The sequence below is a fragment of the Hyaena hyaena genome, unplaced genomic scaffold, assembly GCF_003009895.1.
Source record: "Hyaena hyaena isolate Hyena2069 unplaced genomic scaffold, ASM300989v1 scaffold_379, whole genome shotgun sequence".
NCBI lineage: Eukaryota > Metazoa > Chordata > Mammalia > Carnivora > Hyaenidae > Hyaena > Hyaena hyaena.
The window spans coordinates 519,723-543,768 of record NW_024081011.1 but is presented as its reverse complement, the minus strand read 5'-3'; the positions used below and the strand labels follow the sequence as shown (position 1 = coordinate 543,768).

Sequence of the window (24,046 nt, the reverse complement as noted above, 5' to 3'; positions counted from 1 at the left end):
TTTTTACGCTGGTTACTAAACTCTTATAAAGAAAAGTTGCGCGGCTATGGGGAAACAGATTGCGTTATCACGGGACCCAAGGGAACGGACGGGGACATTTTCGGAATCCTGAAACCTTATGAATGATGGGGGTCTCATGAGGCTGAGGTGTTTGGTGTTGATTGCTCGAATTTGTCAGCGATGGAAAATGAACGTAAAGACGCTTGAAGTGTCTTGTGTCTGCTGAGTGCCGTCAGGCTCCTGACCCGAGAGGGGAGCGCTGTGTTAGAATTCGGACGCATGGGATATTTTGCCAACAAAGAATGCTTGAAAGTTGCTCCTAAGCACCTCTGAAGGAGCCGTGATATGCATTTCGGCAGCTATTAGTATTGTTAAAGAAAGTAAAATTTCAAAACAAGACTGAATAGTCCCCAAGCAAGTGAGGTTCAGGGAACAGATTTGGACATGAGTGTGCTGATCTGTGAGCAGGCTCAAGCACAACCAAACATGACTCACCTCGTTTCTCTATCTGATGCAGTTAAAAGCCGCTTTGACACATTTGGGGCAGGAGTACTGGTTTTCTTCTTGCAAGTGTGTAAAAGCAAACTCATCCCCGTAAAATGGCATGTAAAATGGTGTGTGTGATGGATCTTATCTCGTGGGAATTTTTTAACGTTCAAAAAAAATGCATCATGTAGCTTTCATTGGTTTCTGCCTTATATGTGTTGGCATCTTTTTTTTCCTCTTCTTCTCCTTTTTTGCATGTTCTTTGCAAAGATGTCAGAAAACTGAACGGTAGATATTTTCACACACTCGCCCCTCCCCCGCATGCGTCCACTAACAGCTGCCACATATGATTTTGTGGAATTTGATATTTTGAACAAAATGACTTCCTTATTTTCCATAGTAATATAATAATCAATTTTACCATAGAGAACTCTGTACATGTCCAGCATTGGCTGCTCCTAATTAGCAATGCATGGGGCAGCAGAGGAAAGTGCTGGAAAGCAGTTTTGAGTGAAAGAAGAGTCAGCCATCAAATTTTAACCATTCTTTCTTGCCTTGGCCAAGGCACTTCTCGGTCTCCGTTGATCTTAGCTGCAGGTTTAGTTTGTGTTGACCTGAGAAAACACTAGAACGGCACGTGCAGACGTAACCCAGGTGGCTGCGTCTGACGGCTGCTGCTTGTTGTCTTTCATCTTCTCCCTTCGGTAGCTTTCCTGCGGCCACAGCTGTGCCAGAAGTAACCTACAGATAATATTCTCCGCCTTGGGTGGCACTGTGTTTCAGAAAGGTAGTCAGAAAGGTATGAGTCTTAAGGCACCAGAAACTTCATCCACTTTGGGAAATGGATGCTTTCTCAAATAAATAGTCTCGCGGTATATTTATAATGTTCCAACCTTAATATTCTCATTTGCTCTAAGGAATTTAACAGAATTAAACAGTGCATGATCCATCCCAACACACACAGGAAACATATCTCTCACACTTCACAATGAAACACTGAGCACACTCAGCAAAGGCCTCCGTTTCCGTCTGCTTAGAGATGGTCATAAATTCAAGTGAGTTGAATCAATATTTGTTCAGTGCCTCTAATTTGCCTGGCACTGAGCCAGACTGACACTCAGGAATTTGAAAGATTTTAGGACGTGGATGAGGTCTTCAAGGTGTTTAAAATTTAGAAAGCTAGGGTCACCCCCCGGCAACCATCATCTGGCTGGCCCTCTACAGCAGAAACTATATGCATACTGTGGAGAAAGCCTGACCACAAAAAATACTTGTCAAACTGTGTGAAAGATGCTTCACACGGGGTAGGGTATAGCAGAGAAAAATCGGCTGATGGCCTACTGTGTTTGTGACTCTTTGTGGGCTTATAAAAAGCTCAGTGTTTATTCGTAAGTATAACTTAAAACAAATGGTCATGCTGCTCTTAGTGACAAAAATGGCTTGTGCGGCTCAAAATAATGAAGAACAGATCGATTCTATTCCTTTATAGATTGGCAAGCCTCAGACTTGGCTTCATAATGGTTCTCCTGGGGAGCTATTAAAAATCCCAGTGTCAGGGCTCCTGGGTGGCTCAGTTGGTTCAGCATCTGACTTTGGCTCAGGTGTTTGACCCCCCCACACTGGGCTCGCTGCTGTCAGCCAGTCAGTGTAGACCCCGCTTCAGACCCTCTGTCCCCCTCTCTCTGCCCGCTCCTCCCCTGCTTGCACTCTCTCAAAAGTAAACATTAATAAACAAATCCCAGTGTCTAAGGTGAATCAGAATCTACGGGGCTTGCTTTTTTTCCTAGTCAACCACCTGATAACATGACGCTAAGCCAATCAATGAACTGATTAGATTACTGGAGGTTTTGTGAGCCCTGAGTGTTTTGATTCCAGGAGACTAAATATTGTTGAATGTGTCAACTGAGTCTCTTAAGGGAAGGTAGGTAGGAGAGAGTAGTGGCGTGTGCCCCAGAAATTACTTTTGCCGTTCTGAAAAACTCCTGTGAAAAAGGAAGCTCCTTATTGGTGTATTGGGTGCCTAGTAGATAGAAGAGGCTTTAAAAAATTTTTTTTAATGTTTTATTTTTTTTTGAGAGCAAGAGAGACAGACCATGAGCAGAGGAGGGGCAGAGAGAGAGGGAGACACAGAATCCAAAAAGGCTTTAGGCTCTGAACTGTCAGCACAGAGCCTGACACAGGGCTCGAACTCACAGACCGCGAGATCACAGCCTGAGCCAAAGTTGGACGCTTTAACCAAATGAGCCACCCAGGGGCCCCAGAAGTGGCTTGTTAAAAATACAGTTGTTGGGGCACCTGGGTGGCTTAGTCGGTTAAGCATCCGACTTTCGCTTAGGTCATGATCTCGCAGTTCGTGGGTTCAAGCCCTGCGTCGGGCTCTGTGCTGACTGCCAGCTCAGAGCCTGGAGCCTGTTNGAGTCTGTGACTCCCTCTCCCTCTGACCCTCCCCTGCTCACGCTGTCTCTCTCTCTCTCTCTCTCTCCTAGAAATAAATAAAAAAAAAATTTAAAAAAAATACAGTTGTTACTGAATTCTTTATAACTCACCATAGATTCTTGGAGTTGCAAGGTAGGTTCAAGATAGTCCAGTTCAGTGGTTCTCCAAGTACAGCATCAGAATGACTTGGACTTGTTAGAAATGCAAATAAACTCTCAGGCCCCCGCCCAGACTTCCTGAGACAGCAGCTGGGGCTGAGCCCAGCCTGTGTGTTTTAAGAAGCTCTCCTTATGCCCACCTAACTCTTGAAAACCACTGCTGTCGCTTCACCTTGTCATTTTAAAGACAGGTCTGTTAAGTGCAGATTAAATGCCTCTCTCAGAAGTCACCCAGAACTGGAGGAGGGGTAGAGACTAGAAACTCAGATCTCCCAGGGCTGGAATCTGTCTATACCGTGGCCAGATAATCTTAATTTTTCCATGTGCCATAAGTGACAGCTTTAAGAAAACACCCACCACCCTAAGATCAAAAGGCATAAAGGAACCTTAAAAATGTCTCTTCTGAACCCCCCCCCCCCACATTTCACAGATGAGAGAGCCAAGATATACAGAGTGAAATGACCACAATGAGATGTGCAGTTATTGGTGGCCAAGCCTCTTTAAGAAGTGGGTCTACTTATGACCAAAACAGTGCTACACCACCCCAAGTACCCCATACCGTGTCTTCATTCATAGAGACTCCTAGTATTTGGTTTAAGTCACATTGGTTAAAATGTCCAGGCTAATCGTCAGACAACTCTGGGAAAAGACCAGCTGTATTGATTGAGAATCCTAATTTTTAAAAATTATTCTAAAATTTTATCTTGATTAAAAATTGCCTTGGGGGCGCCTGAGCAGCTCAGCCAGTTAAGCATCCGACTCTGTCTCAGCTCAGGTCTTGATCTCAGGTCATGAATTCAAGTTCTGTGCTGGGTTCTCTGCTGGGCGTGAAACCTATTTAAAAAAAATAAAAAATAATAAAATAAATAGAATAAAATTGGCTTGCATTTTATCATCCTTGTACATTTATCAGAAAAATCTCAGTGATATAAATTACTGAAAATAAAGTTAAGAGAACATAGGGACCATTCCCAGAGCATGAGGCTTTTATCTCAGAATCATGTAGATTAGACATGTCTATCTTCTCAGATCACACACTAAAATTGCATCTTCTTCAGGTTTAGTTAAAAGGAAAAATGGGGCAACAAGTGTATTTGTTGAATATTTTAGAATTTTGTACTCGATGTGGTTGGTGGTATTCACCTAATTCTGATGGTGGTCAGAGACTGAATCTAATCTGTATTGTCTGCAGGGCTTCATCTTTAAAGCCTCGTTGCAATGTACATATGGAACAGTTAGCCAGGAAGCCAAATCGAGAATTTGATACACAACTACTGAGTCCACACACATACACATGGAATGGTTGTGTACTTGTACGAAGTGTTCATTGGTTCTGCACACCAGCCCTATACCAGGAACTGTGACATGAAATGGAACACATAATTCCTGCCTTCAAAATAATCACAGGGCAGTGAGGACATCAGATGAGTGATTGAGTAGACGATTATGAGAGAGGGTAGGAGGAACTAGAAGAGAGTGTAATTGAGGCTAGCGGAGCAGCTGGGCATTCTCGGGATCACAGAAGGGACATCGGCACACACCGGATGGGGGCAGGAGTCAGAGAAGACTGCCTGGAGGAAGTGCCCTCTGAGCTGCATGTTGAAGGACCCTAAGGGGGAATAAGGCAGAGGTGGTCCAGGGAGAGGGAACAGTATATCCGAAAGCATTCATGTTTGTTTGCATATTGTCCTTCAAGAGGGCAATTTTGGCTTATAAACCCCTAAATATTTCATTTGCTTGTATAAACATTAGCAGTTGGCGCCTTTGGGAACTTGTACAGCCATTTTTAAATATACATTTCAAACAGCTTGTTTTTCCATCTCAAAAGACTGAGGTTTTCCAAAAAAGTTTGTTGGTTGAGAGGCTACCCTATCTTACGTTACTGAGAAAACAGAAAGATCCCTCCTAACCCCAGAAGTCAATCCAACTCCCTTAATTTTAGCCTTCACCAAACCAGTGAAATTCTGCCCAACATGAATTTTCTGAACAATTGTGTCTCAGGCAAACCCAACTCCAGCTCTGAATGAGATCTGAGCTGCATTTCACTGTAAAAGGCTCCTTTGGTCTGTGGAATGCCTTTGTAAAGAACATCTTATAATGACGCACTTTGGGTATTTGGTCCACTAAATCTTCATGAAGACAGTTAAGAGAACCTCTATTTGTACTAAACTGCCCAGGAGCACAGGGATAGAAGAAATTAAATTCTTTCATACTGACTGGCCTGCAACACGTATATCTGAGCCGTGTATATAACAATAGTGTCTTTAAAAGCATTTCCAGGAGCTCAAAAATAGCTTAATTTGTGAGCGGTAACAATAATAAATCATAAATTGTATTCTTTTGCATTTATTGTAATCAATTACATACTATATTATAATATATTATCAATATAATATATGAATAAGAATAATAGAGTCTTAAATAGATAATGTTTTCTTATAATGCTTATGTTATTATGCTTTAATATTATTTGATTCTATCATCAGCCTCATCTTGCTTTACCGAGGACTTGCCCATCACGTTTGCTCTTTACGGCAGCTAGCAGGGCCTAGTTACTATCGCCATTTGACAGATGAGGAAATTAAACCTGAGAGTTCTCAGGTTTCAAAGGCAGACCTTTCATCCAGCTTTTCGTATTCTACATAAAAAGGGAAACGGACTGGCCTCCAGTCCCACAGGAAGTAAGCAGCCGCTGTGATGCCTGGATCTTCCAGTTTCCAGTTCAGCGTCTTTCTTTTGCTCCACTACACCCTGCCTGCGGGCCTCACTGTGTTAAAAGAAACTTGAGAGAGGGGCGCCTGGGTGGCTTAGTCAGTTAAGCGTCCGACTTTCACTTAGGTCATGATCTCGTGGTTCGTGGGTTCGAGCCCCGCGTCGGGCTCTGTGCTGACTGCCAGCTCAGAGCCTGGAGCCTGTTTCAGCCTGTGACTCCCTCTCTCTCTGACCCTCCCCTGTTCACGCTGTCTCTCTCTCTCTCTCTCTCTCCTAGAAATAAATAAATTTAAAAAAAAACATTAAAAAAAGAAACTTGAGAGAATATGCATTTCTTCCTTAAGGAGAGATACTGTTGAAACACTGGTTTGTGAGCACAGACATAAATAAATAGACCAGCGTATCACACCTGGATGTCACCAGGGAGGTAGAGGTGGAACGAGGCTGGGCAGAGTCTCAAAGGGGACTTCTGCTTTATCTGTGTAGTTTTGGGGTTTTTGTAAATGAAAAGTATCTGAGGCAAAAAATTGCCATCATCATAGCATTTGTTAATTTGCGGTGATGGGCAGGCAGTGAACTTGTAAAGATTTGTTATATTCTTCATGTTTTTACAGTTTTAAAGTCCAAAACAAAATATGAATATTAAAAGTAACTCACAACCTATAGTACTATCATTTTATAATTAGTTATTTTAATGTTTATTGTTTTATTTTTGAGAGAGAGTGAGAGCGGGGGAGGGGGAGAGAGAGAGACAGAGGATCTGAAGAGGGCTCTGTGCTGATAGCGGCGAGTCTGATGCAGGGCTCGGACTCACGAACTGTGTGATCACCACCTGAGCCGAAATTGAACACTCAACCAACTGAGCCACCCAGGCGCCCCCAGGGTGTTTTAAAGAAAGAACATTGGTACAGAAGAAGGATAGGAAAAAGAAACGACTACGTGGTTTTTGGTGGATAAGTTGACATTAATTCTGTCTCTGCTGTAAATCTTTCCTGTTATGACACCAGCAGAATGCTTCTTCTTTGCCCGGCATTTGCTACATCATCGGTTCTCTTTTGCACGTTTTGAGGACTTCTAGTAACTCCAGCAGGAAAGTCAGGCGTCTCTAGGGAGTTAGGAAACTGCTAGCTGCCCCTTGGTGACTGCACGTCCCCTGGTTCTGAGAATCTTACTCTGATGAAAGTGGAACAGAGTACAGTGGTACAAAAAGCTGTTCACTTAATAATACCAAATGTGTTATTTAAAATAAAATCATAGATTGTTAACCAAACTTATTGTGGCAATAAATTTCCATATCTGCATTTATCACACCATGACTCTGTACACCTTAAACTTATACAATGTTAATATCAATAAAGCTGGTGGGGCACCAGGCTCGCTCAGTCAGAAGAGCATGCGACTCTTGGCGTGCAGAGATTACATAACTAAAAAACTTTAAAATATATATCAATAAAGTTGGAAAAATAAAATACTGTGACAAATTGGGAGAAAAACCACAGAACAGAGGAAAATTCTTTATATTTTAGTACCTTTAAACAAACAAACCAAAATCCCTGTAAAACAAATCCCATCCAAAAAAATAGAACTGAATGTGGTTTTAGAAGTGCCCTTTAATGAATGTGTAGGCTGCGGCTAGAATCTTGGCCTTAAGGAAGAATACCCTCATCCACGTCCCATATTCACTGAGTGCCTTTGAGTGTTCTGGTAGACCTTTCTTGGTCTCAGTCTTTTTAATGTAAGCCGGAAACGGTCATATCTGACTTTCCTTCCCTTTAGATCATCCTGGAAATCAGATAGCTAATGAGGTGAAAACACTGATTAACAACCCAACCTAAACACATGCAATAGAAGAGAGATGGTAAGATTATCATTGCTGTTATGAATGCCTCCCAGATATGTCGTGCTGTTAAGAATCATCCTATGGTAATGTCATGGCTAAAGCCCACACGTGGGATAACGCCAGCATTGACCCAGTAATCATGATGCTACTCATAGAGACCTCACTGGTGATAGTCCAGTAGCTCTGTCATTACCAAGATGATAGCATTGTCAAAAAAATGTGTGACCTACCTCTTCTCCTCCCAAGGAAGAAGACTAGCAGCTGCATTAGCCGTGAGGAATGAGGTGACATGAGGCCCAGTCCCCACTCTTCTCTAGCCAGCTCTATGACTTAGGGTGATCACATATCACACCAACTTCACTGGATTTCACTTGTCTCCCCTCTGTAGAATGAGTGCATTAAACCAAAATGGTCTCTAGAGCCTCTTCTTGCTGTTAACATTTGTGATAATGAGCTAGAGTTTGAACCTTAGCTCCAATATTACTGTGTATCATCGTTTTCGTCTTTGTAACTTGGCTGTTAGGTATTGTTCCCGGTGGTTCATGTCCTGACCTAGCTTGTAAGCATGTTGCAGTAGAGTTGAGAATTTAGGATTTGAAGTTCAGCTCCCAGGAGGTAATGGAAGGGCAGGACTCAGCAGTGACCTGGCCCTAAGCATTGCCCTTTATTTGATTTGGCCACACGGTGAAGGTGTGACCAAACCTGGAAAACATTCTCTCTCGCCTGGTCATGAGCTTTCTTGCCTGGATTATATTTTATACCTTAGCACATGAGAAGAAATGACACACTCATTGCTTGGCCTGGAAAGGGAACTGAGTTGAACTGGAAGTGAATTTAGATCCCTGATGGGTTATCTTGGAAGACACTGTGCTTAACCGAAAATGTGACCATTTGGGTTGGCTTAGGCACTGCTATGCTCTGGGCTGTGGATCTTGACTTCTGCTTCTGGGTGGCTGAACATTACCAGGGAAAAGCTTGCTGTGAGTCCACACACATCCATATGGCTGAACTTCCGTCCATCTTTGTTATTAATCCACAGCCCTTTACGTCTGTTGCTACTTACCAGTTTACCAAGCAGCTTGTTAACTCTACCTGTTCTGCCCAAGTCCAATCCACATTTCTGCTTCTTCTCTCAGCACGTGTCCACCCTTATTTTCACTTGCCTCCTCTCCATATTTACATCTCTTTTTGTTTTCCTCTTCCATCTCTATCTGTCTCTAAGGAAAATTTGTCTTTCTGCCCAGGCAGAGCTCACTTGCCATCTGCACTGATGATGACAAAGATGATTGCGATTATGATAGTGATGGTAATGGTGATGGAGAAAGTATTAGTGATGGTAATGGCGATCTCATAATGGTGATGGTAAAGGTGATGGTAATGGCGAACTCGTAATGGTGATGGTAAAGGTGATGGTAATATTGATAACAATGGTGATAATGGTGATAACAGTAGGAGGTGATGATGGCGATGGTAAATGGCAATAATAATGGCGATGGTGATGGTAATAGTGATGGTCATGGTTGTGACGATGGTAAAAAGACGAGTAGCAGTAAGGGTTACTGATACATTGTTCAGTGAACGCTTACTGTATGCTAGGAACTACACAGAACAATTTATATACAACTCTCAGGACAAGCCTCTAGCTCAGACATACCCATCCCTGCTTTAACGATGAGGACCCTGAAAGTGAGAGAGGATTAAGTATTTGTCCACAGCCCCCTGCTTATAAGTAGCAAACTGGAATTCATACCCATTTTGATACAAACTCTGAAACCTGTGCCCTCAGCCTCTGGGCAGTGCTCCTTCCCATCCCTGCCCCCATCCAGAAGGCAGAGCACAATCACACTGAAATGGTTGGTACTCCAAAACATGGCTGATCTGATTATAACTCATCCCCACCCAGATTCCTAGTGGCAATAAGATGATTTCCAAGGACCTGAGTGACAAATATCACTTCTTCTGGAGAGGAATGTTTTCAGAAAAGGAAGGGTGTGTTGTGATCACACAGAAAACGTTCTCTTTCCAGTAATGTTCCAGACATCTACACAGCATCTGACAGTTTGCAGAGGGGTCTGACAACCCTTTACTTAACCCCATGCCAGTCCTCATAATATAAACAAGAAACATTTGCGACTTCTCTTTTTTAGAGATGAGGACACTAAGGCTGGAGTCTGTTGTCCACTGAGGTACAGCCGACAAGCCTCCAGTTAGGTCTAAGACTCACGACACCTGATTCCTACCCCCGTGTCCTACACGGCAGCCCCCAGACCAATTGGCACTCACTTTCTACCCTCCTTTGCTCCACATAAAAGAAGACTAGGAACCATTGTATCTTTAATAAAGATCCTTTTCTCCTAGCAGGATAACTAATGCCTTTTATAAAGCCAGTTCTTAGTGTAGCAGAAACAGCCTGTTAGGTGCTGCGAAACAAATGGTGTTGCAGTCAATTAGAAACTATCCCCTGGTGGGGGCCAAGGCATTATATCCCCTGCTCACAGGAGCACCTGTGTGGCCAGAGCTGGATCTGTAAAAGGCTATTGTGCAGCCCGTACCCTTGTGGGGACTTTAGTCCTGCGCCCCATTCACACCCTGGCCTAGTGACTGTCATATGGGCTCCTATCCCACCAAGGGCGGAGGAGCATTCTGTGTCCCAGACCTCCAAGAAGCAGGTGTCTCTGGTCAGCAGATGGTCCCACCAAAGTGGCTGTCTGAGTGTCCCCTGCAGTGACCCTGGAGCTCCAGCTGCTGGGGTCTTAGGGTCCATCCACTGTGTAGAGAAAACTGGTGAGTGACAGGGAACTCTTGAATCAACGTGGTGCCATGGAGGGGAACCATCTGGATTAAAAGCAGATGGTTCAGGTAGGTTGGCTTTCTTATTACATTATTATTTTTATTAAGCAAATAAAGGAAATGCATTGATTCATATACAGAAATGGCCAGGCAGATGCAGGGGATCCCAGCTCCAAGCATCCCTATGAGGTCATTCAGGAGCTGCTATGCCGCCGTTTCCAGGCCAGTGTCTTTGGGTTGGCTTTATCCTCGGGCAGGCTCTCTTTAAGTGGTGCCTTAAATTCATCCAGCATAGCAACTCAGTCATGGCAGGACCGAAGAGTGCCTCTCTTCTAGTAGCTCCAACAAAATGTCCGGGAGTGTCCGTCCCTGAGCCAATAATTGTGGCCAGGGGGCTCTGATTGGCCAGGTTTGTGTCACATTGGATGGAGGTTACCATCCCATTGTATAGATGTGACAATTCTGAGTGTCAGAAAGATTAAGCGGCATTCCCCCATCACACAACCAGTAAGGGCCAGGTGGAAGCCTGGGTCTCCGACCACAGTTCACCCCCCCCCGGCAAAGTGCATGCATCTTTGCCTCTGTAGCTAGATGAGTTAGTCCAGAATGTTTGTCTCTGTTCAGAGTTCAGGGACAGCCCTCCAGACGGCCTTTTCTTTCACTTATTACATTTTTCTAGACGCTTGAAGCTCGAACCACTTCCTCTTGTGCCTTACTGTTTTTGTGCTTTTGTGGTTTCAGAATACTCAGCACCCTCTGTGTTGATCTGTCTCAGATCCTGCGATCTCCGGAAGGTTTCTCTTTGTTCATCTCTGTAGCCCCACCACCTAGCTTCATTGCCTGACAGTAAGAGAGGCTCAATCTCTGTGGGCTGAGTGAACAAACGCATAAATGCCCTGTTGGCCACTTTGATGGACTCTGGTTCTGAACAGAGACCCCACAGCCCCTTGCCTGTGTCTTGGCTGCTCTCCCTTACTTTCAGAACTGGATGGATTATGTCACAAAAGTCCTGCTGAATTTTCAGGACCATGGCTGACTCGAACTGAGGAACGACACTGCCTCACTCCCTGTGCGCAAATACTAATCCATCATTGCTTCCCATCATTGCGTGGGACTCAGAATAACATATGAAAGAGGTTTGGGACAAATAATGAGCATTTTCAAACCGAGCCAGCTGATTCGCTCTCCCACTGAACACAATATGTTGCACATCCTTTCAACACTACGGAATTAAAACATTGGAAACAGTTTTCATCTGGTTCTCCTAAATATCCTGGCATTTTAAGGCAACTAGTTCTCCTTTATGTTGTGTTTTATTTTTACAACTCTTGAGAGAAATGCTGCCTTAATTTAAAAAAGCTGTCTAAGTGAGCCAGGAACCCAAGGTTTGGATGTGATTATGCACCGAGAATTCTTCATAACAGTGAATGGCTCAGAAAAGCAACCTTGGCCCTGGGGGCAGTTAGCCTTGCAGAGGCCTGGGTGAGTCACAACGGCTGTGCCCAGTGATAAGCAGTTCCCAGCTCTGTGCCAGACGCCCAGACTGCATAACTCCCCATGCGGCACTCTCTCCTCCCTGGTCCATGGTTCAACTCCTTGGCGGCAACCCGCACCACTGCACAGGTTTAGGGGAAGAAATGCGGCGGATGCAGAGAATCTGGCTCCTACCCCCTCCCCATCCAGGCGGCAGCCCTGCTATCCTCTCTGGAGCTTATGGGGTTCTAGAAGGAAGGGGCCTGCATCTTCACGTCGCCCTGGTGCTCAGAGAGTGCCTTGCATAGCAAAGGTGGTCAGTGTCTCTGAACAGGGCAGGGAGATAAACATGCCTGGAGATGATAATTTGGTGAAATAGATCGTTCTGGGGCTAAGTTAGGGCCCTCAGATGTAAGGCCATTCTTTCAGGCTCAAAAAGCTGATTTGGATGATCTGGATTCTCACTGAGGGCTTACTGCTACCCGGCTAGTTGGCTTTGGGCAGGTCACTTTCTGCCTTTGTTCTAGGGCGGGAGGATGATTTGATCCTTGAGGTTCTGCAACAAAAAGCCTTCCCCAGTTGCCATTGATCCAGCTGGGTAGAGAAAGCTGACTTTGAAAAGGAAGAGATCTCTGGGCTTTTCTGGCTTTTGGCAAGGTTGCCGGAGGGTCTTGGGATGGACACCTAGTCAGATGGTCTGTGCTTCCTAGGACCCGGGGAGGTGGAGGAGGGCATGAGTTTGTTACCAGCAACATCTACCAATAATCCCACACCCACTGCTGCCTCTCTGAGTGGAAGCTTCTCTTACATCTAATTTTCTTGCTGGATTATATTAGTTTCCTATTGCTTCTGTAACATATTACCACACATTGGAGCGCCTGGGTGGCTCATTCGGTTAAGTGTCCGACTTCGGCTCAGGTCATGATCTCACAGTTTGTGGGTTCGAGCCCCGCATCAGGCTCTGTGCTGACAGCTCAGAGGGATTCTCAGATCAGAGGGATTCTGAGTCTCCCTCTCTGTCTGCCATTCCCCCACTCATACTCTTTCTCTCAAAAACAAACATTAAAAAATTTTAAAAAACCATGTTACCACATATTTAGTGGCTTACAACAACACGACTTTCTTATCTTAAAGTCCTGGAGGTCAGAAATCCGAAGTCAGTCTCACCGGTCCAAAGTTAAGGTGTCAGTAAGGCTGGTTTCTTCAGTTAAAGCTCCTGGCCTTTTCTGGTGTCTGGAGAGCACCTGCATTTCCTTGGCTTTTGACCCCTTCCTCCATTTTCAGAGCTAGCAGCACGGCATCTTCTTTGGTCTCTGACCTCTGCTTCCATCTTTGTATCTTCTGTTTCAGACTCTGACCCCCCTGCCTCCATTTTATAAGGACTCTTGTGATTACATTGGGCCCACCCAGATAATCCAGGATAATCTCTCCATCTCCTCATCCTTAACTTAATCACATCTGCAAAGTCCCCTTTACCAGGTAAGGTGCTAGTCGTGGAGCTTGATCCTGTGACCTTGGGATCATGACCTGAGCCCAATTCAGGAGTCTGACGCTCAACTGACTGAGCCACCCAAACACCCCCATAAGCAATTATTTTTAACACAAAGCCCGGTGTGCTAAGTGATGTGACAGTGACAAACTGAGGTAGCAGGAATATAAGAAGGTGACCTTAGTTCCAGCCATCATATGGCCCAGGTTTTTGTTTAGGAATATGATTGTTATATGTACCTGGATTTTAGGTTATTAACTGTTGTAGGCTATGGATTATAGGGCTTTCTTTTCTTTTTTCTTTCTTTCATTTCTTTCTTTTATACTTTTTATTAAAAATTTTTAATGTTTTATTTATTTTTGAGAGAGAGAGAGAGAGAGAGACAGTGTGAGCAGGGGACAGACAGAGAGAGAGGGAGACACAGGATCCAAAGACAGGCTCCAGGCTCTGAGCTAGCTGTCAGCACAGAGCCCAACACAGGGCTTGAACCCACAAACCTTGAGGTCATGACCTGAGCCGAAGTCGCACGCTTAACCAACTGAGCCACCCAGGCGCCCCTCTTTTCTTTCTTTTAAATAGGATGGTGTGTCTTTTCCTTTTAAGACTCTTTGGTTCAAAAGAGGCATCTGGCTCTGAGAGTTCATGTGACATCGCTTCTGCTCAACGTTGGTTAAGGTTGGGGACAGTCTGAATTTGCCAGGCAGCGTGGATGCTGGGAAGAAAATCCAGTGGGTCTTCTCATTTCGTGCTGCATCTGAATGGGTAGCTTCTGTAACCTGGGCCGTGCGGAGAGCATTTGTTTCTCGTGGCTGACCTACAAATACCCGGCGAGGTTGGCTTTCCTCGTTGGAAAGACCGTTCTTCCTCGTGTGTTCTTTCAGAGGTGAAGGGGAATCTCCTGCGAGAGCTCTCTCCAGCCCAGAACACAGTTTTAGAAAATACAGCTGACTTCTCTGGGAAAAACAAAACCAACCTTGTCTTTCCCTGGTCATGGAAACTAAGTTGGCACCTCATTATCGCCTTGTTAGCAGGGACTGGCTGGGTTGTGGACAGACCTGGTGGGGACAGTTGGCCCTGTGTGGGCAGGGTTTTGAGTTAAGCTTAATTGCTCTCCTAAAGCTCAGCTACTTAATACAACACAAGTAGAAATCTATCATCAGACTCTTGACCATCCTCCTTGCCCTTCATATTCTCGCCTACGGAGACAATTAGCACCTCCCCACCTCTGCTGCTGCCATGATTTGTGCCTGGGCCACCCTGGGGCCATCAAGGCTTGGCTGCGCCCAGCACAACTACCCAGAGGAGGAAAGGTCTGTAATCACCTTTAACCGTGACTTCCCCAGGCCCCCGATATCTTAAAATGCAGTCAACCTGTTCTGTCCTGGGAGCACAGCGGGGCTGCTGGCTCTTTAATGACTCACAGAAGTTCTTGATCTCTCACAGAATGGGAAAGAGTAATCCAGAATCATTTTTATCTGGCCCTGACGTGTATTTTGCACTTACATTTGAATGTCGATGTGCCCGATGTTCTGAGAACTCACTTCAAACAGGAGCTGCATACCTAACCCCCTATTCCCCTTCTCTTTTCAAAGCCTGGCTGGGGTTTGAATCCCATGCCTATATTCACCAATGTTGGGTGTTCGTAAGAAGGTCACCTGATCTCTCTGGGTTTTAGATTCTCACTTTGCAAATTTGGGGTGAACCTTTTCTACCCAGTAGGACTGACGGAGATACCAAATGGGATGACAGGCTGAGCACTAGTCACACAGGAGTGCCGCACACAGTGTATGTTAGGCTCTCTCCTGCTCCCCTTCCTACTCGTCACCTTTCTCTCAGACCAGTGGCCTCAGCAGAAGCTCTATTTCCTCAAAGTGTCTCCAGAGTGGGAGAGGTGTGACGTGCCACACCCTTTTCACATCTCCCCTTTTTTCCTCACCATGCCCACTTCCAGCCTCTTTTCTTTGTTTCATCAGCCTTCTGTACAGAACCTATGACAGTGGGGACCTTGTCTGAAGTGTCCCCGCCTCGTAGCTTCTTCCCCATACTCCCATAGGCATGCTGAACAGATGGCTCGGGTTCTCCATGGTAACCCAGTTTCAAATGCGCAGTCTCGTTCTTCCCATTAACATGTCCTGGGAATTCTAGTTCATCAACATCCCAAACACATTTCCCTGATCACACCTGGTACCCAGAAGGGGAGCTAAAGACGTAGAAAATATGGTCTTAAAAAAGGGCCCTGACAGTAGTAACCACACATCCAATCTTATATTGGTTGAGAAAACACCATAACCAACCAACAGAGTTCCTGTGAAAGGCACATGTCAGACAGAGCACCCCCACAATAAGCGTCTGCGAGAGCCCACCACTGCTGACGACTTCAAGTTCAGATTCTTCACTTGTAATGTTTTTGTTATTCCTCATGCTCGTTGGGTTTGAGAGTGGGTTGAAGGGAGCTTGATTCTCATTTGTGAATGTGAAATAAGGATCCCAACGAAAATGTGTTTGGCACAAATATACACATGGAATACTCTAGATGCAAGTTTGAAGGCTGCTTTTTTCTTTCATTTCACATATAGACTATATGGATTTGCTCATGTCAAAAATTTTTTGTTGTTGTAAACAGTGGCTTGACTAAATTCAAGACCATGTCTACCGTTGGCAAGATGGGGTGGGGCTTGGATGGGGAGAACAGATACCAAGAGGGGATTTAGTGGATTGGAATGTTTTCTATCTTAACCTTGGTTTTGGGTGTACTTTTTTGAATGTCTTAAATATTACAGAATAAAGTGGAAATTTACAATAGTAAATGATTCCTTAATATCTTATTATATAGGTATGTCATAATTTGCTTCGTTTAAACCTTCCTATCACCCCTGTTATCAGATATTTGTAATTTTCAACTTCAGACTCTTGAATATTGGGTATCAAGTTTTGTCTGCATGTTAGCCCATTTTCTTAGGATCATTTTATAGAATTGAATTATTGGGTCAAAGTGTATGCTTTAATGAGTGCATGTTATCAGACCGTCTTTTAACAAAGTCACCCAGAGTTAGACTATCAATATCATTGTGTCCACTCCACCTTATCTTACCCGTACTGAATGCTGTTACTACAAAAAAAATTTGCTATTTTTCCAGGCAAACATTTTTTCTGGTGTTTATAGCTTGTATCTCTGATTACCAGTGAGGTTGACCATTCTGTCAGAAAATAAGTTTTCGATCAGAGTTTTAAAAAGATTGACATGTATGTGTGAGTACAGGCTTTTGGCAGACTCACTTATATGTGGGGCCTGTGTGGAAGGGTTTTATCTTAGACGAGGGGACCACAGATAAGCAAAGAAAGAGCCCCTTGCTCCCTGGGTGAAAACGAGCTGTGCATCCAGACTTCTGTGTTTCTGCAGTGCCGCCAAGCTCCTGGACAAGAACCCGTTCTCCGTCAGTAACCCGAACCCTCTGCTCCCTTCGCCCGCCAGCCTGCAGCTGGCCCAACTGCAAGCCCAGCTCACCCTCCACCGGCTGAAGCTGGCACAGACAGCGGTCACCAGCAATACTGCCGCCGCCACGGTCCTCAACCAAGTCCTCTCCAAAGTGGCCATGTCCCAGCCTCTCTTCAACCAGCTCAGGCATCCGTCTGTGATCAGCGCCCCCCAGAGCCATGCTGCGACGGTGCCCAGTGCCCGGTTTCCCTCTAATGCAATTGCCTTCTCACCCCCCAGCCAGACGCGAGGCCCGGTGCCCTCTGTGAGCCAACCCCCTGGTGCCGTGGTGATGCACCCTTTCAGTGGGGTTTTGCCTCAGACCCCTGCCCAGCCAGCGGTCATCCTGGGCATTGGCAAGACCGGGCCTTCTCCGGCTGTGGCAGGGTTCTGTGACTATGGCAAGGCCAGCACCGGCCAGGCATATGGCTCTGAAACAGACAGTCAGCCCAGCTTCCTGCCAGCCACGGCCTCCACCACGGGCAGTGTGACCTATGAAGGGCACTACAGTCACTCAGGGCAAGATGGCCAGGCTGCCTTTCCCAAAGACTTCTATGGACCCAACTCCCAAGGATCGCATGTGGCAGGTGGATTTGTGGCCGAGCAGGCCGGGGCCATGAAAGGTGAGGTAGGTCCTCTGCTGCAGGGTCCAAACAGCCAATGGGAGAGCCCCCACGGATTCTCTGGCCAAAGCAAGCCCGATCTTACAGCAGGCCCCAGCCTGTGGCCTCCACCCCCCAGCCAGCCCTATGAACTCTATGACCCCGAGGAGCCCACCCCAGACAGGACCCCTCCTTCTTTTGGGGGTCGGCTAAACAACAGCAAACAGGGTTTCATCGGTGCCCGGAGGCGGGCCAAGGAGGAGCAGGCGATGCTGTCGGTGCGGCCCCTGCAGGCTCATGAGCTGAACGACTTTCACGGTGTGGCTCCCCTTCACCTGCCACATATCTGTAGCATCTGCGACAAGAAGGTGTTTGATCTGAAGGTGAGTCCTGCAGAACGGCGTGGGAGCCACCACTGGAGCCTGGGCGGGGGCTCCCCCCCATCCCGCTCTTGCTGCTCAGGAGCTAGGAACTGTTACATTTGGGGACTAGGTAGCAGCATTTTGCCCTCAGTACCCTGGATTAAAATTATGGGTGTTAGAACCAAAATTCATTTCAGAAAGGTATTGGGGCCAGTCCCTTATTTTGAGGCAAGTAAGAGATTCTTTCCCATGTTTATTAAAGAGAAAGCTGTGGCTGAGTCAGGGATCAGGTGACCCCACGTGGGTGCCAGAGAAGGGATTCAAGGACTGGCCTCCTGCCTCCTTGAGGAGGGCTCTTCCCGTGGGATATGCCCAGAGTGCATCATATTGAGTTCGGAAGGGGAGGAAAACGCTGGCAGAATTTTGGATGAGGGTGAGAGAGCTCCTCTCAGGTGAGGCCTTGGCACATTATTATAGAGTGCCTCAGTTTCCCAGATGGAGCCTCATCGTACCTTCCTGGTGCTTGTAAAATGCTTTGGGCCCCTAAAGCAAAAGATTTTTATAGTATAATATAAATCCACCCCCTAATCCGTGGCAAAAATGTATTAGTGATGCAGTGAAATATTCCAAATCAATAGTAATTCAGACAGCTAACATCTATGAAATCCTTTCCATATGTCAGCAGTAATCCTGGGAGGTCGATACTATTATTAGTCTTATTTTGCGGGTGAGAAAACCGAGGCCCAGAGAGAGGAAAGGACTTGCCCAGGGCCCCATAGCTAGAGAGTGGCAGAGTGGAGATTCGAACATGGGTCTGGCCCTCCCAGGACCGGTGCCAGGTGCCACTTAAGCGCTGGGCTGTGCTGCCTCTCTTCTCTCATCCCACCTGCAGAGCATAGCGATCCCCGTGTAATGGGCGTCACACCACAGTGTGTCCTTCCCCTCTGCTTGGGTCACATAGTACAAGTGCATCCCTGTCACTCACGGGGCGGGGGCTGGCTGACACTGGGAGGCGATGGTGGATTTCAGCTCTCATAAGCCATTCTTAAGGCTTTGAAGCTCACTGTGAGTCCACCTGCCAGGTTCTTCCAACCAGACACAGAAGTGGGTGGGGTCTCTCTGGGGGAGAAGGGAGGGAGTGGAAGGTGGGAGGTGACATGGGACATGGGTGCATGGAGAGAAAACAGAATCCGACTTGGCATTCTGGGCTCCTGTCCGAGACGGGCGAGAGAGATGCGGGTCTGGCTGATGGAGTGAGGGCTAGATGGGAAGGCAGGTGTGGGGAGGAGCTAGGAGGGAGAGGAGGAGCAAAGGGAGGTGTGTTTGCAGGGTGGCTCCAGTGTCTGGGCTCTGAGCCCCCTGCCTGATGGGGAAGCCTGCACTCATCCCTTACCTTCTCATGGACTCAGTTCTGCTTCAGTCACTTTCCCTTTCCTTCCGGTCTAGGACTGGGAACTGCATGTGAAAGGGAAACTACACGCTCAGAAATGCCTGGTCTTCTCTGAAAAGTAAGTGCTGGCCAGGAGAACAGGTCCATCCGTCTCCTCAGTGAGCGTTCATTGAGCACCTACTGTGTGCCACATTCTGTTTTAGGTGCTGGGGAAACAGCAGAGAACAAAACAGGAAAATGTCCATGCCTTCAAGCAGCTTATACTTAACGGTTGTGGGGGGGCGGGGTGCGGGGAGCAGATGATCAAGAAAAGAAGCAAGTGAATTATACAGCATCCCTGGTGTTGAATGCAAAGCAGAAAACGGCATCAGCTCAGGGGCAGGGAAGGGAGCTTGTGTGTACATGCATGTGCACTCACAGGGGCTGGTCCTCACATTTTATTTTATTCCTTTTTTTAAAGTTTATTTATTTTGAGAGAGAGAGAGGAGGAAAGGGTCAGAGAGAGAGGGGGAAAGAGAATCCCAAGCAGGCTCCACGCTGTCAGCACGGGGCTTGATCCCACGATCCATGAGATCATGTCCTGAGGTGAGACGCTTAACCAGCGGAGCCACCCAGGTGCCCGTAGTCTTTAGATAGGGTGGAAAGGCCTCGCTCAGGACACCTCAGGAGGGGGAGTGAGCCCCTGGCTGTCTGGGGGACATGTACTCCCAGCAGAGGGAACAGCAAGTTTGAATCTCAGTGTGTCCCTCGGATGCTCAGGGAACAGCAGTGTGACCAGAGCAGAGTCCTGGGGGGAGGAGCCAGGAGTGAACCCCAGCCGGGTCTGAGGTCCTGGGTTTGCAGTGAGCACTTTTGTTTTGCTTTGAAGGAGTGGTGCCCTCTGGCTCCACCGAGCGGGGCCCTGGCTGCTGGGCTGAGAATAGACAGGAGTGGGGTGTGGGCGGACCAGTGAGGCTGTGGTAATGCGGGCAGAGAAGAGGGCACATGGCCCAGGGTGTGAACAGCTGGCTGGAGTTAAGTGATTTGAAATGAGCACATTCAAAAGGCTCCCCTTTCTTATTCACAATAGCCAGTGGGTGGAAGTAACCCGAATGTCCACCAGCAGATGAATAGGTAAACAAAATGTGCTCTATCCATACACCGGAATATTGTTCAGCCTGAGGAAAGGGGCTTCTGACACATGGCACAGCATGGCTGAACTTGGAGGACATCGTGCTCCGTGAGGTAGGCCAGTCACACACGGACACACGCTGGATGGTCCGCTAAGGAGGAGCTGCAAGAGTCGGGCTCATAGAGACAGAAAGTAGGATGGTGGCGGCCAGGGGCTCAGGCAGGGGAAGTGGGGTGTTCACTTTGAACGGGGGCAGTTTCTGGGAGGTGGACGATGGGGACAGCTGCACGACAGTACAGATGTGCTTCATGTCCCTGAGCTGTACGCTTCGAAATGGTTAAGATGGCAAATTTTATGTATATTTGATCACAACTGAAAAACTAATTTTATAAGGGTCTCCCTTTTCTGGCTCCCTCTTCTTTTGTTGCAGTAAAGTTCACTTAAGACTCATCATTTTGGAGCACCTGGGTGGCTCAGTCGGTTAAGCGTCCGACTTCGGCTCAGGTCATGATCTCATGGTCCATGAGTTCGAGCCCCACATCGGGCTCTGTGCTGACAGCTCAGAGCCTGGAGCCTGCTTCAGAGTCTGTGTCTCCCCCTCTCTCTCTGCCCTTCCCCTGCTTGTGCTCTGTCTCTCTCTTTCAAAAGTAAACATTAAAAAAAAGAGAGAGACTCACCATTTTAACAATTTTAAAGCATACAGTTCAGTGGTATTTAGCAGACGCACAAGGTTGTGCAAATATCATCACTATGTAGCTCCCAAACATCTTCTTTACCCCTGAACTCCATACCCGTTAAGTACTCCTTCCCTTTCCCCTCCTTTGTAGAGCCTGGCGGTCGCTAATCCACTTTCTGTCTCTGTGGATTTGCCTCTTCTGGACATTCTGTGGAAATGGAATCATTTAATATATGGCCTTTGATTACTGGCTTTTTTCACTTAACAAAATATTTTCAGGGTTCATCTATGTTGTGGCGTGTATCACCTTTTTATGGCTGAATAATATCCCATTATATGTATGTACCACATTTTGTTTATCCATTCATCTTTTGATCTATGTTTGGGTTGTTTTTTACCTTTTGGCTATTGTGAATAGTGCTACTATGAACATTCATGTACAAGAGTTTGAATGTTTTTTAAAGTTTATTTATTTATTAATATTTTTAAATTATAGTTTATTGTCAAGTTGGTTTCCAATAACATTCAGTGCTCATCCCCACAAGTGCCCTCCTCCATGCTCATCACCCATTTCCCCCGCCCCCACCCCCCAAGAGAGAAAGCAAGCACTTGGGAAGGGCAGAGAGAGAGAAGGAGAGAGAAAAGTCCAAGCCACTGAAGGGCCGATCTCATGAACGGTGAGATCATGACCTGACCAGAGATCAAGAGTCAGACGCTTAACCAGCTGAGCCACCCAGGTGCCCCTGAACATTTATTTGTAACTCTTTTAGGGTTATGGCTGGGAGTGGAGTTTATGGGTCCTGTGGTAATTCTTGGTTTAGCTTATTGAGTTACTGGTTCCGCTTTTCCGCCTCTCTCCAGCGCTGGCATCCGGTGTATACTCGGTTCAGCAGAGGGAACGCTGGGTGCCTCTCCCAACAGCACGGCTGTTTATACTCCTGCTGGGAACTCTGAAGGTGAGTAAGGCCCTCCAGGTCAGCGGCTTGACGCACAAACCAGCTTCCCAAAGGCTTATTGTGTCACATCTTTAATAACCTAACTTCCCTGGTGTGCCATGTATATATATATGTATATATATAAAGCAAACGGATCCCAAGATAATGTATTGTCCTGCTCTCTAGGCTCTTAGAGACATAAGCTTTGTCGGTTATCAACATGTCCGGGGGTAAAAATCATACCAATCACTAAGCAGTATACTGAGAGGAAATTTTAATTTTTTTCTTCCAATTTATATCCTAATCATGGCTCTTTTAAAAAATAAAGTTTATTTATTTTGAGGCAGAGAGAAAAAGAGAGCGCAAGTAGGGGAGAGGGAGAGAGAGGATCCCAAGCAGGCTCTGTGCTAACCGTGCAGGGCTTGAACTTGAGAACCGTGAGATCCTGACCTGAGCAGAAACTGAAAGTCGGACGCTTAACCAACTGAGCCACCCAGGCTCCCCCATCCTAATCTTGACTTTTGAAGGTAAAGTAAGTGACTAGGATTTCACACATTTGGTGTAATTCCTCATTTAGATTATGTCTCAAATCTTGGATCATCGTATGCGGCCATTCCAGCAAGGTCGTTTGCTCAGTCAAATCCTGCATTTCCTTCAGCTTCCCCGGGGACAAACGTGAGTACAGAAGCATGTTCTCCACTGCCATTGTCACCATCAAAGCATTTGTGTCACCGCTGTCCCCGGGTATAGAGGTACAGGGAGGCTGGGACGAAGCTGGCACAGATGTGGCTTTGTGCAGGGCAGGAAAACGTGTCCCATGGGCAGAGGATGGCGGGTGTTTCACTCAGTCCGGCGAGCACTGAATCACAACTGACATGTGTTATTAAAATCGAAAGCACACATAGACTTTCTAGGCTTCAGCATTGGTTTAAGGGGGAAAAGAGGTTTGAGCTTGTGTGTGTGTGTGTGTGTGTGTGTGTGTGTGTGTTTAAGACTTTTTGCTATTGTGTTCAAGTGGGTGATTTCCTCTGATGGGTAAATCTGGAGGTTGAACCAGAAAGAGAAAATGTGTGCGAAAATAAGGACCATGCAGTAATGGGATTTCTTGGCCCCCTGGGGAAACAGTTGCTTCTGTGGAATCCTTGTTTTTAGTTGTTTTCATTCCTCTCTCTCTACAACATGCTCTCCAGTCCCCCCAAAGCTCGAAAGCTTCATTCTCCCTTTGCCCACCGATTGTGACAAGTTCCTTTCCCTCTTGGTTTTTCTGTTTGGCCACTTCGTGTAGCCTCCTCCCCCAGAAGCTTCTCCTCCAGAACACGTGGAGGGAGGTGAGGGGGCAGAACCAGAGCCGACTGTGGAACAAAATGTGTGGCCCAGCCCTGCCAGAGGGCGCGTGTCTGTGTGTTCGCGGCCATGCCTGGATTTCCTTCAGTTTGTGGTGTGAGCAGTTGTAGCCTCTTTCTTCTCATGTGACGAGCTCCCAAGTGCTGTCCCCTCTGTGTGTGGGGGTGTTCATGCCAAGCTTCAGGAGCTGCTAGCCCCCGGGCTGGAGCGACTGGGGAGGCCTGCCTGGGCGGACGTTTCTGCTCGGGTGCGTCTGTCTGTGTGTGAGGTTGAACGCAGACGCGCTCCGAGACAGAGCTCCGGGCTGGGAGCCCGCGCACGTTTTGGTGAAAGAGAATTTTGCGGTTTCCCTCTCTGCCCTCTCTCTCCACACCGAGGGCCATGCCCGATCTGTGCGGCTTTGAGTCAGTCCCAGGAGAGCAGTAAGGCCTGTCATTTGTCTTTGACCTTGTGTCTGGACCGGGGTGTGGGCAGCTCCAGCACCACCCCACCCCAGGGCGTTTCCCACTGTGGCATGTCAGTGCCCAAAACCCTGCTCTGAGATCTTAGGGCGGAGGGAAAGGGGACTGTGACCAGATGGGCAGGCGGTGAGAGTGGGCCCGGGATCTGGGCAGGGAAAGAGCCGGCATCAACTGAGCGCCTTTGTAAAGGGGAAGGGGCTGAGCCGCAGAGGAGAAGCGAGAGTAGGAGGACTCCTCAGCGTGTGCTCCGCGCCCTAGCCCCTCCCTCCAGCGCTGCCCAGGGAACAAGAAGCCCTTCCTTGTGGA

General features: G+C 46.9%; 1 protein-coding gene across 4 annotated transcripts in view; it reads left to right on the top strand.

Annotated features, from left to right (window-relative positions):
• The window catches only part of RBM20 (RNA binding motif protein 20), a 188,191-nt gene that overhangs the window by 118,390 nt on the left and 45,755 nt on the right, over positions 1–24,046 (top strand). For all 4 annotated transcript variants that reach the window (XM_039250732.1, XM_039250729.1, XM_039250731.1 and 1 more), the window contains exons 2-5: positions 16,785–17,844; positions 19,270–19,331; positions 21,862–21,956; positions 22,513–22,610. In XM_039250732.1, the coding sequence (XP_039106663.1) occupies positions 16,785–17,844; positions 19,270–19,331; positions 21,862–21,956; positions 22,513–22,610 (1,315 nt within the window). The remainder of the gene's footprint in view (positions 1–16,784; positions 17,845–19,269; positions 19,332–21,861; positions 21,957–22,512; positions 22,611–24,046) is intronic.